Here is a 16,252-nt window from a genome sequence, read left to right as displayed (position 1 = left end):
CACAGTGCATTTAAAAAAAAAAAAAAAAATACAAAAAGAAACTAGCAGCGAGCAAGTTGTAGTCAACTGTCGAGGATAGACCAGAACAGACTCCAGCTAAACCGTGTTTTTCTTCTTTGTAATTGGGATTCAACTCAAGGCAATCAGATCCGTATTCGATAGGTAAGTTTATGCTCTCTGGCTTCCCTTTATATGATATGATCTAGTTGTTTTGCAATACTATCTCCTCCACAGTAGAAATAAATACCCCTCTCACCTATTTATCCAAAACTCAACTTATTATACACACACACACACACACACACATATTTATATATAAATTTGTTTGCGAAGTAGTACAATCCTTGCAATGGAGTGGTACAATCGAATGACGACGACAACGGAAGGATCAAAATCCGATCAAATGGTGGAACAGAGCTCGTCGGGAGGTGAAACTGGGTCCAAAGGTCAGTCCATTGACCCTTAGTTGTTCAATTTAATTTATTAATTTCAATGTAATTTTCTGTGCATTAGTGTGGGTTTGCGGTGAATTGGTAATGTGGAATGTATTTTTTCTGGATTGGTTTTAATGTTGATTTTACAAATACAGAGCCTACGTGTCAGGGGTTATACCCGCAGCGGCCCCATGAGCCCGATTGTATGTGCTATCTGAGGACGGGGTCTTGTAAATTTGGTGTAACCTGCCGATACAATCATCCCCCGGATGTTAGTTCGGTAATTCTTCCAAGTCTCCCTGGTCTGTTTATGTTTGTACATGTCAGGGCTTAATTAGAAGGTTTTGATGAATGTTCTGGATGATCATTTGGATTTGTGTCCATATTTAGTCTGATCTTGTAACTACTTTGATTTGTATCTAGTCTAGATATAATGTTGATTGTAGATGATCTAGTCCTCTCTAGTTTGCCAGATTAGTATGTTGAGTTTGACACCGCATTGTTGTGCAGAGGTACCCGGAGCGGCCCAAGGCTCCTGATTGTGCGCACTATCTGAGGAAGGGGTCTTGTAAATTTGGTGTAAGTTGTAAATTCAATCATCCACAACCAGTTTCCAAACAAATGCCCCCCCGACGGGGGTCCGTAAAGGCACGCATTATGAATTCGCTTGAGGCACGCATTATGAATTCGCTGCTTCCTCTAGGGATGGTGGCGTGTTCTTCTTTCTCTTCTGACCAGGTTGGTGGATTGGCTTCCTTGGATAACTCTCTCTCTCTCTCTCTCTCTCTCTCTCCATATATATATATACATATATATATATATATATATATATATATATATATATATATTCCCTATTAAGTTGTTGATCCACCTGGTGCAGGCGCCTCCCCTAGTAAGTGCAGTAACATCCCATAGTAAAGATTCCACAGTTGGAGCAAGTCATGAGTGCCGCAAAATAAATTTTTTTCCTTCAGCACCTATATTTACAGGAACAGGAGTTTATTTACCCTCGTCTGCCCCTCCGTCTTCTTCAAGCAATAACCAGAACAAACACACATCTGTAGAAAGTCCTAAATTTGGATCAGACCATCATCCACCAGAATGGAGTACACCAAAAACGGATTCTGTACTTGATCCACTGGCTCTTCCTGGACGTTCGGTAAGCATCTTAGCAGAAACTCCATTGTCTCTTAATGGTTAGGTTAGTATGAATTCTATATTTATCATTAAGGAATTTGAGGGAATATTTTATAGGATAATTATAAGTCCTTCATTGATGTATGTAAATAAGAAATAAATTCATTAATAAAAGGTTAGGATTTATACCAATTGAAGACAAAATGAGGAAAAATTGTTTGAGATGGGTATGAACATGTAGATAGTGGACCAGTTAATGCCTTTGTTTGGAGGAGTATTTGATCCATGTGGAGGGGTGGTAAAAAAAATAGAGGACCAAGAAGAACCTGGGATGAGGTAATAAGAAAGGACATGCTTATATGACTTTGAATAGAATCAGTTGAAGGAAACAGATCCATGTAGCCTAGGCTTGTTGAGTTGAGTTTTATTCAGTATTTTCATTGAAAGAACTGTGTGCCTTAGATGAGAACTGAGCATTCCTTGAGGTTGGTTTTGTGAAGAGTTTGGAACTTATTTTCCTGACTTCACTGTTCTTTTTGCAAGGTGCAATCATCTCAGCTGCACGTGGGTGGGGGTTGCTACGCCTCTCAAATCTTGTAAAATTACTGTTCAACCTACAATTTTAAAGAAAAATTTTCAATTTGCCCCTTAAAATTTTTTCTATGCCCCCCTAAATCATTTATAGTCCCTCTTTATTTTATTTTTTAAAATCTTGATTTCAAAAGAACATTTGCAATTTGCCTCTTTTAAATGTTTATTTTACTGTAAAGTCAATCGCATAAATGATTAATGATTAAACTAATAAAATATGAGAAAAATCTAGTATGGAAAATTTTATTTGTTGTAGTCCATAGCACAAATACCCAAAATAAAAAATAGATATGTGCGACCACCTGCTGACCTCACATATTAAGCAAACTAAGAACTCGAACCTAAGACCTCCCGGTTATTTACGTGGGGACTTACCATTCAAGCTAGTCCTCATATGAATGAACATTTCACGCGTAATTTAAGAAGCTTGGTCACTTCTATGAAGAAAGCATATCATGTGCAACACCCGTATCAGACATCTACACTCTTTGGACACTTTTAAAAGCGTGTTCGACTCTTCTTCAACATGTCTTAATTAAAAAATCAAATTTATAATATCGGACACTTTACCGGCAGTTTACGAACACTTCGGTACTTCTTGAACCCTTTGAACATGTCTTATGTGATGAATTCCTTTATAATAACAATGTTCTGTATTCTTCAAAACACAATTTATGCACTTTAAATATACTTTGAAAAATATATAAGATGAATATATCATGTGTATTACAATATTCTACAATTGTTTTGCATTGTTTAAAATACAATTGTTATGTGAATAATAAATATCTTGATGTTTAACTTATGAAATATATATCTTTCTAATATAATTAATGTTATGTTACATATTTTCATCATCTTTCAATAAATTATTCATATATATGACATATAACAAATTTGTAAAAATATAATATTTTAACTTGTCCTAAGCATGTCGTGTCCTGCATTTTCTGAAAATCAACGTGTTGGCAAGTTTGTGTTGTGTCGTATCACATTGTGTTTATGTGTCTGTGCAACGTAGGGCGTATGATATTTTTTTTGAGCATCAAAAAAAAGTTTTATTAAAAATCAGAAAAATAAAAGAGGGCAAGAAGTCCTTATACAAGGAAGGAGAGAACAAAACCAAAGCTCAAAACTCCTAACACTAGGGATGGCAAACAACAGTCCAATCTCTAGAGATCAAGAACAAAGGGACTCCTTTAAAAGGAGGTGATACAAATGCTCAAAACGAAGCCAAATACCTCACCCTATCCCACAAATCCGCTACATTTGATTCCTTGTCATCAAAGATTCTTGCATTACTCTTCAACCATATAGTCCAAAAAATAGCAAAAACAATGCTTGACCACAAGGTTTTAGCTCTTTTGGAGTTCCCATACCCTTTGAACCTAACAAGAAGCATTTGAATCAATCCCACGGAGCAACCCACTAATTATCACATAAACCAAAAAGACGCTGCCATAATGCAAAAACCACCGGGCAATGAAGGAATAAATGATTCACTGCCTCCGAATTCCTCTTGCACATCACACACCATTGAAGGCAAAGAGAGTGATTAGGCCTTCTTTTTTGGAAAACATCATTAGTTGTGAACCCCTTTGAGCTAAAGACCAAATGAAAAACTTCACTTTATGAGAAACTACTGCTTTCTAAATTTTCTTATGAAGAGGAAGCATAGGAACAAAAGAATTATCAATAAGATTATCAAATAAAGATTTACAGGAAAAGACCCTTGAAGAAATAATATTCCAGACCCTAGTGTCGCGAGAGGAAGAAAGAAAGATGCCAACTCAACAGCCTCCCTATCATTTAAGTAGGGAAGTCAAAATTCCAAGAGATGGGCGCCATAGAAGAACATGCCACCGATACTATCGAAACATTCGGAGAACGAACCAACCGATATAGAAGTGGAAAAGTTCTATCAAATAAGCTGTCCCCTAACCAAACATCCTCCCAAAAACGGATGCTCACCATATTCCCCACTTTTAATGAAAGGAAATTAGACACAGGTGGATGCAAGTGAGAATTGGATTTTCACGGTGAACAACAATTGCCTCTATTAACCACGTTAGAATCTCTACCATTGGGTTGAACTCCATACTTGCTTTTAACAATAGAACACCATAGCGACTCACTTTCATCAGGAAATCTCCACGACCACTTGCCCAAGAGAGCAATGTTCCTAGCAACGATATTCCCTATAGCAAGGCCCCCTCTATCCCTAGGGAGAGAAATGATCTCCCATTTAACCAAATGGCCCCTTTACCCTCATCACACCCTTCTCAAAGAAAATCTCTTGTCAATTTCTCAATTTTCTTTGCAATGCAAGCTGGGATTTTGAACAAGGATAAGAAATAAAGAGGAACATAACCTACTACAGATTGCACCAAAGTATATCTCCCTCCCTAGACAATAAAGCTCGCTTCCATCCCTCCAATCTTTTCCCAATTGACAAGAACATGCTCCTAAAAGGATGCCAATTTAGGATCTGCCCTCAATGGAAGCCCCAAGTATTTGAGAGGAAAATGTTTAGTGGAACATCCCAACATAACCGCCGACCATTGCACATGGCTATCTCCCAGATTAATACCCAAACATGACTTTTGCTAAGATTGACCTTGAGGCTAGACACAATATCAAAAATTCTCAAAATCTTTAGCAAACTACCCATCTTACTTTTCTCTTTCGATGAACAAAATATAGTATCATCCGCAAACTGTAAATGAGTGACTCTAATCTTATCCCTACTCACTTCAAAACCCTCGGTGACACCTTTATCTTTAGCAATATCTGTAATTTGACCTAACATATCAGCAACTAAAATAAACAAAAAAGGTAATAAAGGATCACCTTGCCTTGGACCCCTAGATGTCCGAAAAGAATCCCCAGCCTTATCATTCACAATGACCAACATTGCATGACGACAAGCACTCCCATATCCACCCTCTTCACTTGGATTTGAACCCATTCCTTTCCAAAACAAAATCCACAAAGCCCCAATCTACATGATCATATGCTTTCTCAAAGGCTACCTTAAAGACAACACCCTCCTTGTGTAAATCCTTATACTCCTTGACAATCTCATTAGCCACTAAGACTACATCCAAAATTTGCCTTCCTTGCAATATCTCAAAATTTTTTTGCTTTCCTTGCACAAAGGCACCTTGTGAGGAAGAAATGGTTTCCCTGAGAACCACCCTAATTCTCTTGGATAGCACCTTTGCTAGAATTTTGTAGAGTGATGTAACCAAGCTAATGGGTCTATAATTCCTAATCTTGGCTGACTTCTCCTTCTAGAGAATTAGACAAATGAAGGATGCATTGGTGCATAAGTTAACCTCCCCACTTTCGAAGAACTCACCAAGCACTTGTAAGATCCCCTTTTACAATGACCCAACAATCTTGAAACACAACCATTGAAAAATCACCCGGACTTGGAGCCTTATCTTTCTCACATTTAAGTGCAGCCCATCTCACCTAACATTCATCAAAGGGTCTCTCAAGCCAACTAGCTGTCGATGAATCCACTGGAGCCCAAGTATTTGATAATTTATTTGTAACAAACATTTCCTATGTTAGCATAGAAATGTCAGGTTGCTTCTTAGATGGGCCCCATGAGGGTATATTTTTTGGAAGTGCTTCATTACCACGTTAATTTGGGTGAAAGAAGGCCATTGTGTGTGATATGGTTCTGAATTATAGGGCGAAAGCAGGTGATGTGGCTTTGAGAGTATAGAGGCGCCAACTCATGAAGCGAATTGTTAGATCACCAATTGGCCCAAAAACTTAACCTATTAGAAAATGGACCCAACAATATATATCAAGCTAACACTCTCCCTCACAAGTGACCTTGTCTCACATTTTGAGAGATAAACAGACTGACATAAACAAGGTGTACAAACACAAGCATAACATAGTGTACAATAACAAAGATAATAATATTGACAAGATTGGAAGTCATGATCTCCTGGAAGTAGAACTCTGATACATGTTAGATCATCAATTGTGCCAAAAGTTTAAGTTCTTAAGAAATGTGCCCAATGATGTATGTTGTGTTTCTTATGTTTTTCTTTTTAATCAAGAATTAAGTTGCAAATTATTATTGGTTAATCATGGATGTGTACCTTAGACAAAATGATGTTGACTTGGTTATGTCGAAGTACTTGGATCAATTAAATCGTTGGGTGGCAAAATGATAAATATGTTTTCAGTCCAACGTAGGTGGACTTGACTCGAAAGTTCTATGCTAAGAAGCACAGACACTTCTAAAAAGGTGGCATGTCCATGTTGTGTTCGTGTCGGACACCGACACTTGTTGGACACTTTCTTGACACGTTTCCGATATTCATCTAAATGTGTCCTACTTTTTTAAAAAGAATTTAGACTCAGACACTCTTCGGACACTCTTTGGACACTTGGACGACAAGTGTGTCCATTGCTTAAACACACTTGTCCATTGATTAAACAATGTTGGCTTATTTTTCCTACGAAAGAAAATACCATAAATGCGAGCGCACCAGTAAGAATTGAAAAATCCTTACAAATTAAATTCAAGCGACTGCGTTGACAGCTCTTTTGCCTTAGCAAAGAGGACTTCAAAATTACCAAGTGTAGAGAAAAGAAAAATTAAAAGAAGAATGAGGGAGATGGAGAAAGATGATTGAGTGAACAATCAAAGTAATCATTGCTTACCTCTACTCCTATGCTTCGACAAGGAAGTGCATAAAATGCTGCAGAAAAGGAAATGTTGAACATAAATGTTTTGAAATATAAATCTATGTTAAACTACTCCTAAGATAAGGTAAAAGACAAGAAATATTGAAATCAATTGTCTTTGATTTGAATTCTGGATCCTTTACAATGTAGCCATGAATGGCTATTTATAGACAAACATTTGTAGGAAAAAACTAACCACTCTTCCACCTCCTCCATGTCATACTACATAATCTTCCATAGCTTCCTTCAACCTCCACTTCAAGCTCCATGTTCTCCACTTTATTCTCCATCATCGTTTCACATTTCATAACTTCTCATAACATCCAAATGAGTAGGAGGATGCCATATGTCCTGCAATTATGTAAATAATAAATAATAATAAACATTACCGATTTATGGTGCCAACATTATCCCCCGCGGCCCTTAAAAATGATGCTTTCTTGAATTTTTGAAGGGTCGAACCAAACACATGACTAATCTAAGCAATAAAGTGCTTTGAATAATATCAATAAAGTGCTTTGAATAATATCAACAAAGTGCTTCGAATGATATAATAGTACCAATAAAGTGCTTCGAATGAGTATGAAATTATGACTAGATATCTCAAATTATATATATATATATATATATGCCTTGAAGGGATATTATATATATACGTCGAATCGGCATCAATCCGTTGAAAGAAATTAAACAATTTTATTTTACTCGTACTTCAAACACTTATAAAACTTGGAACCTTTTGAAGTAGGTTAATGTTGCTTGCACTTAGAATCATTCATATTTTTAAGGCAAAGCTAATATTCAAACATGATTCACCTTAACAAGTTGTTACACATGCTAGCTATTATGGACTAGTAACAAGTTTCGAAGGTGGTATATATAGAGGACCAAAATTATCCTTCGAAGGTCGAAAGTACCGACAAAGGACGAATTATATTCTTGAAAATACTCAGCAAAGTTTCGAAGGTTCACAACCACCATTATTGTTTTTTTGAGGCTGTTAATGCAAGATGAAGTGCTTCGAAGCTTACAAAATTATGGCAAAAGGGTCTTCGAAGCAACTTTTGGTCAACATTGTGGTTATTCAAATTCTGTATGTTCTGGTTCATACATAATTAATGAAAATATTAATTTTGTACTTCGAACGAATTACTAATTCTCCAAAGACACCAAAATCGTTGTTCTTCGAACCAACTTTTGTAGAATACTAGTTACATTTTCGTGTAACAAATGGTTATAAAAATGGTTATCAGTAAAGCCACTAATTATCATGCCAAAAATAGGCATTATTCGACAATTAATTAATTGTCATTTTACATATATTTGAAGGGAAGTACACATTTCGAAAGTTTTCTCGTCCCATGTTACATTTCGAAGGTGCTTATTGATGACAAAACCACCATTCGAAAGTCACATATGTTACTAAAGGATCAAAGTTGTCCTTCGAAAGTGCTCACGACATCTATTCGAACCAAATCCAAAGAGTTGGATTACTATGAAATGAGATTGGCATTTTAACTAGCCATTAATGGCTATAAAAATAATATTTTAATGAATAACATGCTTCAAAGTGTTTTGGGACATGCTTCAAAGGTAACCATAAAATCAAATGGTGATGGTTTTATGGATCAACTAATAACCATATTTTTTGCCCAATATATTGCAATAACGAAATATTATTTGTTAGCCATTCCATCAAAGTCAACGTTTGATGTGATCCACAAATCCAAAATGGATTTCGAACAACAAAAGTCATGGTATAGTGTGACCATGAAAATTCATACTTTTTGACACTTTGAAAAATGTCAAAAATTTTGAATTCATGAACAGTGGCTTGTTCATTATTCTTGACCATGCTTGTTTCAAAAACATGACTTTCGTCGAATTGATTTTCATAATTATTTGGCAAAGTGGGTTGTTTTTCCATGTTAGCTATGAATGGCTTATGAAAATCACCCATAGATTTGCTATTTTCATGACTTGACTCTCTAAAAATTGGTTTTTGGACCCCTCGAGCCATGCATGGAACATCATTCTTAGCCAAATTTGGCTCAAGAACATGATCTTTCGTTTTGTTAATTTCATAATTTGGTTCTTTAAAAACGGGCTTTTGAACGCCCTGAGCCATTGATGAAAACTCTTTGCTTTTTCTATTTTTAACTGTAAAAAAATTCTGAAAAAATTCGCCAATTCTGGCCGTTAAAGCCTCAGTTAAAGACTTGGTAGTGAGAGTTGATAACTCATCATTCCATTGGCTAATTTCCATATCAAGTTGATGAATTTCTCCAATTAAATAATGTCTTTTTTCTTCCACCAAATAATATTGTAAGGGATGAAATTTATTTCATTAAGAAAATGGTTCTCTTCTTGAAGATTCAAATTTTTTTGTTTACGCCAATAGATTTCATCTAGGCTATTTGAAATGGACGAATCCAATTCATTTTTCATTTCTTACACTTGACGTCCTATTGGCGTGCCAAAAATTGTTGGCTTATATTTCCTACGAAAGAAAATATCATAAATGCGAGCATACCAGTAAGGATTGAAAAATCCTTACAGATTAAATTCAAGCCAATTATCAAGGTATTGCGTTGACGGTTTTTTTGCCTCAACAAAGAGGATTTCAAAATTGCCAAGTATAGAGAAAAGAAAAATTAAAAGAAGAATGAGGGAGACAGAGAAAGATGATTGAATGAACAATCAAAGTAATCATTACTTACCTCTATTCCTATGCTTTGAAAAGAAAATGCTGAACATAAATACTTCGAAATATAAATCTATGTTAAACTACTCCTAAGATAAGGAAAATGACAAGAAATATTAAAATCAATTGTTTTTGATTTGAATTCTAGATCTTTTACAATGTAGCCATGAATGGCTATTTATAGACAAACATTTGTAGGAAAAAACTACCTAAAACTACCCATTCTTCCACCGCCTCCATTTCATACTGCATAATCTTCCATAACTTCTTTCAACCTCAACTTCATGCTCCATGTTCTCCACTTTATTCTCCATCATCTTTTCACATTTCATAACTTCTCATAACATCCAAATGTGTAGGAGGATGCCACATGTCTTGTAATTATATAAATAATAAATAATAATAAAAATTGCAGATTTATGGTGCCAACACACACACGAAAATAATTATAAGTTTAAACAAAATAACTTAGAATATGATAATAAAGAAAAATAATGTCAATTTATGGAAATCAGTGTTATATTGCATTTATTTATTATTTTAGAATGATAAATTTATATATTTGATATATAATAAATATATAAAATTATATATTATGTGCGTGTCTCTCACGTGTCGTGTCACGTGTCCGTGTCTGTGCTTCGTAATTTCTATGTTTGATTAGCAACAGCCCAACAAACAAAACTTAATGCTTCATCGTGACCTAAGGTTCCTCCATTTAGGCCTTTAAATTCACAATTTTGTGCTTTAGGAAAAAATTATTTTATTATTAACTTTTCCTAGGAATTTTCCTTATAAGTTCCATTTGTTTTAACACGTTTACTTCTTTGTATCCAAATTTGGGCTTAGCTAAAAGTTTCCATTTTTGGTAATTTTATGTTTCCCTTCATTAATTTCATAATTTGCAAATAATTAGCTTAGTTTGTTGTTTTCTTTTGGGATTAGGACTTCTTCATATTATAAATTTAGAGTTGTATGCCTATGACAAATTGTCAAGTTATGTGTTAGAGGGTATTTTTGTAGTTATGGACTCATTAGTATAAATAGGTATGATTAGAGAGGAAAACCCTAATTTGGGTTGTGCCTCTTTTCCTGCAACTCTTATTTTCTCTCCTCCTTTTTCGTTCTCTTGTCTCTTCAACTTCATTGATTTTAACTTTGTATGAGAGCAGAGAATCGAGCAGACGACTACACACTGGAAGTTGGATTCAAAGCGATGGAATAAAAAGACGAAAAAGCAAAAATGGTTGGACTCTTTTTCACCATATGAGCAGGAGTTTAAATCAATCAAGCTGATGACTAACCGCTTGAAGTTGGATTCAAAGCAATGGAACAAAAAGAAGGACTTATTAATAAACTTTGTATTGTCCTACCCGATGAAACAAGTATCAGATCAGGTTGACTGTTCCCATCTCTGCGAATATACTTCTAAGCTCAATCCACTGATAAGAACATTAGAAGCTGCTTTGAAGAAGAAAGACATTCAGATCTTAAGGGATAGTTTAACTGAGCTCAATGACCTTCTAGAAGTATCATGGAACAAATTTTGTATGTCTAATTTTTCTTCTGAACTGGAGGTTTATTTACCACGTGGCTGGTCTTTGTACACTGGTCAACTAAAATTTTGTTGGATGCCCTCATTTTCTGTTTATGGTAAACCAGACTGTCCAGAAGTAATTCTTAATCGGGCAATTACTTCTTCAATTTGCCTAGTTTCAAGATGCATTATGGAGGAAAGGATGAAACTGATTGCTATTTCAGGACACGGTGCAGGGAAAGCAGTAAAAGCATTGAAAGATATACCAGAGATACAGAGCAAGTTTGATGTTGTCCTCTACATCTCTGTCTCACAACATCACAGCAATGAGGAGGTCCAGATGGACATCACAAAACAGATACATGGACATGAATTTCCTCCTGGAACTGATAGTTTACTGCCACTAGATGAAATGCTAAAGCCCTACAATTTTTTACTGGTGCTGGATTTCATTGATGGACGTATCATTGATCTATACAACTTGAACATTCCCTTTGATCATGGATGCATAGTGCTTGCCACTAAATCCGATGACATTTATCAGATAATTTCAGTAGATCTGGAGATCAGGATGGAGTATCATCTGCTGCCATGGGAATTGTTCAGTTGGCATGTAGGCCATGTTTTTCATCCTTCATCAACTCTCCAAGAAATGGCCATACGTTTAATTGAAGAGTGCCATGGTCATTTACTCGCGATGATTCTACTTGCAAGGGCCTTGAAAGATGTAACCGATGTTGGTTTCTGGGAACTGGCACTTAATGAATTAATGTTGCAGCCCTCCTCTCAAGTGGAGGAAGGTATGACTCAAGTGATGGTTCGTGTGTTAAAATTCATATGGAAAAGCAAAGGCAACATCATGAAAAGGTGCATTGAACACTTTACAACATATGGGGAAGGAAGAATAATTAACGGAGCTTCATTAATTTCCTGCTGGTTGAAGGATTGTTTGGTTGAAACAAAAGAAGAAGGAGAAGTTATTCTTGCAGATCTTATTGATTCCTTCTTGCTGGAGCATTTTAACGGTGCCCTTCGAATGCGAGAAGAGACCAGAATTGTACTGTCCAAACAAATTATGCCTTATATGGGTTCACAACTAACAGAGGGATGGATGGTTAAGTGGAATGCCGAAAGGATTAACCTCATAGATAATGGAGTCTCTGAGCTACCAGAAAGTCCAATATGCTCTAATCTGGTGTTTTTGTTCTTACAGAAAAATTGCGATCTTATGGTAATTCCTTCTCTGTTCTTTGAGTGCATGCCCATGCTCCAAGTTTTGGATTTATCCTATACAAGCATAAAGACTTTGCCTGCATCTATTTCCAGATTGGTTTCACTTCAAAAATTACTTTTAAGAGGTTGCGAACTCTTTACAGAGCTACCACGAGAAGTTGGAGGACTTTCCATTCTCCAGGTGCTTGATATGGAGGGAACTGAGATTATGTATCTTCCTGAAGAAATTAAGGAACTGAAAAATTTGCTACTGTTGAAATTATCCTTCTATGGTTATGGAAACAGCTATAGAGAAAGTAGGCAGATAAGCAAAATGATTCCACAGGGGGTATTATCTGACCTCTTTCTCTTGAAGGAACTGAGCATTGATGTCAATCCAGAAGACGGAGAGTGGATTGCTGATTTGAAAGATATTATATATGAGCTGCAAAACTTGAAAAGATTGACAAAGCTTAAGTTGTATTTGCCAAAAGTTGAACTTTTAAAACGACTTACTGTATCAAGCTTTAGATTTACAGTTGGCCGTCATGAGCAGCGCATGATATCCCGTATACCACATGAAGTTGAAGAAGAATTTAAGAAACATGAGACATCCTTGAGATATATAAATGGTGAGCGCATACCAACTGAGATTAAGAAAACACTCAAACGTACTAGTGCCTTTTTCCTGGACCGTCATTGGACTGTGAAGAAGCTCTCTGAATTTGGCAATGCAAATATGATCAACCTAAAACTATGCTTGTTGGTGGAATGTAATGAGCTCAAAACCATCATAGACGAAGGAGGAGATTATAAATGTGAGTCAGATGTTGATGAAAGACTTGTACTTGGATCACTAGAATATTTGGGTATTTATTACATGAAAAATTTGAGGAGTGTTTGCAATGGACCAATTGTTAAGGGTTGTCTCTCCAAACTAAAATTCTTGAGATTCCGTACTTGTACCAGTTTGAATTCCATTTTCACTCCAGGCATACTTGGTAATCTTGAAAATTTGGAGGAGCTTATAGTTGAAGACTGCCCCAAAATTAAGAGCTTGGTAATTCATGAATCTACTATGGTGGAATCAACCCATTTTCTCCCAGCCTTGAAGAAGATGTCTCTTCTTGAGCTACCAGAATTGGTTAGCATTTCCAGTGGTTTATGTATAGCTCCAAAATTGGAAAGGTTGGTCATCTTTTATTGCCCAAAGCTAGAAAGCCTCTCCACCATTGACAGTAAAGATTTAAAGGTGATCAAAGGAGAGAGTGAGTGGTGGGACTCTTTAATGTGGAATGAATCAGAGTGGAGCAAGAGCAGCAGTTATTGTCAAGATTATTTGGCTAGCATCTTTGTCCCACTCAGAAGGGAGAGAAATTTGAAGGCCCAATTAGCAATGGACTAGATCGAGTAATTTTGGGCAAGAAGAAAATTCTCGTAATGGCCAGGTAATTTCTTATTTATTTATCATTTTAGTTTTGCAAAATTATGAAAAATTAGCCTTTTGAACTTACCTTTTCGTTTTTAGTAGATTTTTTATTTTAAATTTCATTTATTTTCTTTTATTCTAGAGACTTTAAATTTAAAAGCTCCTAAAAGTTTTTTTTAAAAAAAAAAAGAAGGAAAAATCTAGTAAAAGAAAAATAAAATAAAATTAGGAGTTGCTTTCTTTATTAAATTAGTTTTTTTTAATGGATTTTGTTTTCAATTTTCATTCAATTAAATAATTAAATGGAAATTGGAAAAAGTCCATCAAAAATGAAAAAAAAAACTCTAATTAAAAATGTAGTACTAAACATATGTTCCTAACACTCTCTCATAAATATGTTCCAAATGTTGGAATCATAAATTCAGCAAATCTCTGTTCTTTTTCTTTTTGTTTTGTAAGTGCCCTTCAAGATTGCATTGGACTGCAAATATAGTGCCCACTCACATTTAATAAACTAATATTCTTTGATCTTGAATTTATGATGGGAAAATGAAAAAGAAGGAAAAAGAAAGAAAATATAATGAAGTTAAAGATGCTTCGTCTTCTTCTTTTATTTATTTATTTTTTAAATGGAAGCAAGTAGATATTTGTCCAAAATTTTGTTTTTATTGTTTAGCTACCCTTAAAAATTTTTATACATAAGTAATTCAATTTCCTTGACAAATCTAAAATCCAAACGGAACCTAAGTTTCACTACCTGTGTGGTGTTGGGGCAGGGTGGCAGTATCTGCAGAAATAACAAAGCAGCCTAGTTCCAAACAACTATTGTCACTAGACAACATATCACAAACAATTTAACTGAAATTTGGGCCCCAACTTATTTCAAATTTAACACTGGAGTAACCCTTTTTATCAAATCTTATTTATGGTAACAAGAGAAATAAGACATTGCCATGTTATCTTCACCATTTGTCTGTATGATGGACTACAGGTGCTGACGACTTATTGAAGACCCTTGTAGCCGAATAATGACACAACCTTTGAGTTTAAGGAGCTTCAAGCTTTATATGTTGGTGGTATTGGGGCGTTGATAAATAAAATACACATCCTGAAGCACAAGTGAGCAGATTAAGCTTGAAGGCTTGTTGGCTGATTTTTCCAGGTTTTTCCAGGTATGTTGGTTTTGTTGTGTGTCTTCGTTAATCTCTTTCTGTTTATCAGAATGTGAACCTTTAATTTGTTACATTAAAAACTGAACTCAGATATGATATGTATGCCTTGTTATGAATATATATGAAACATATGCTTATTTTTGCTGCTGCTGTTGTTGTAAGTCCGTCCATTTTGAAAGCAATATCAAAGTTCCCAAACTGCATGATTTCTCTATTAAGTCTTCACATAATATCATAGTTTCCCCAGGACCAGGATCTTTTGTTCCCAAAATTTCTGCTCCTCTGTTTCTATTGCACTCCAACCATAGGATGTGTTGAGACTTTTATAAGGAATTTCAAAACTATGATCTTACAATTTCGAATACATTAGAATAGTAGACACAAGAATTTTGAAAAAAAGGATCCTGTACCTTGTAAAATGTGTTCATTATGGTTCTGATATGGCTGGGGAAAAAACAGAAACAACAATAGTTAAGAGGAATTGCTTCTCCTAGATTACCTCCCGTGTAGACGCCTTTAGTACCACATTATGTTTCACATGGATTTTTTTTATGAGCATCATACAAAAATGATTAGGGCATCACATTTTTCCAAATTTAAAACTATCTCCTCTCACAAGCCTAGGGTCTCAGATGGTGTGGACCCCATCTCTTTATGAGAGAGATGAAGGCGATAATTTAGATGTTGAAAAAACTATCACCTCTCACATTACGTGGTGCCTCTTATTTTTTTATCTTTTTTGCATTTGAGATGACGTTTGGGAAGTTTAAAAAATATCCAAAAAATCCAAAGTCGCTATAAATGCTAAAAAGCCAAAGAACTATACAAAATGTCAAAAATTCCTTTTCCTTTTCCTTTTCCTATTTACTTTTTGCACGTTTTTTCGTAAAAAATCAAAACATCCAAAACAAATTTGGTTTCAATTTTTTGAAAATTGTTTTTTTTGTTTTTCGTATTTTTTATTTTTAGTGAATATTTTTAAAATCTAAAGCAATTTTTTTTTTTTACTTTTTTAGACACACCGTACTTAGATGTATCTAAAAAGTAAAATATTTGTAAAAAAAAATATTTAAAAAAATTAATAAATACACAATAATACAAAAAATATGTTGAATTATCATTTTTTTTATTATTTATAGTTTTGGTATTTAATGAATTTTTTAAAGATTTTTTTCACAAAAATTATACTTTTTAAGTGTATTTATGTTTGGTGTATCTAAAAATTTTAAAAATTGCTTAGAATATTAAAAAAATTTATTGAAAACAAAGACATGAAAAACAAAAAAATTTAATTTTTTGAAAAGGGAATCCTAAAAATTC

General features: G+C 34.8%; 1 protein-coding gene across 1 annotated transcript; it reads left to right on the top strand.

Moving 5' to 3' along the window:
* The first annotated feature begins 294 nt into the window (after positions 1–294).
* LOC114266702 (disease resistance protein At4g27190-like) lies at positions 295–15,080 on the top strand. Its single transcript, XM_082914576.1, has 6 exons — positions 295–446; positions 590–714; positions 945–1,172; positions 1,315–1,593; positions 10,755–13,779; positions 14,752–15,080. The coding sequence occupies exons 1-5, from the start codon at positions 350–352 to the stop codon at positions 13,734–13,736; spliced, it is 3,711 nt and encodes a 1,236-aa protein (XP_082770702.1). The 5' UTR covers positions 295–349; the 3' UTR covers positions 13,737–13,779; positions 14,752–15,080.
* Positions 15,081–16,252: the final 1,172 nt, after the last annotated feature.

This window comes from Camellia sinensis, chromosome 2, assembly GCF_055761805.1.
Source record: "Camellia sinensis isolate YWXY chromosome 2, ASM5576180v1, whole genome shotgun sequence".
NCBI lineage: Eukaryota > Viridiplantae > Streptophyta > Magnoliopsida > Ericales > Theaceae > Camellia > Camellia sinensis.
The sequence above is the reverse complement of the archived record's forward strand: the minus strand, read 5'-3'. Positions and strand labels throughout refer to the sequence as shown.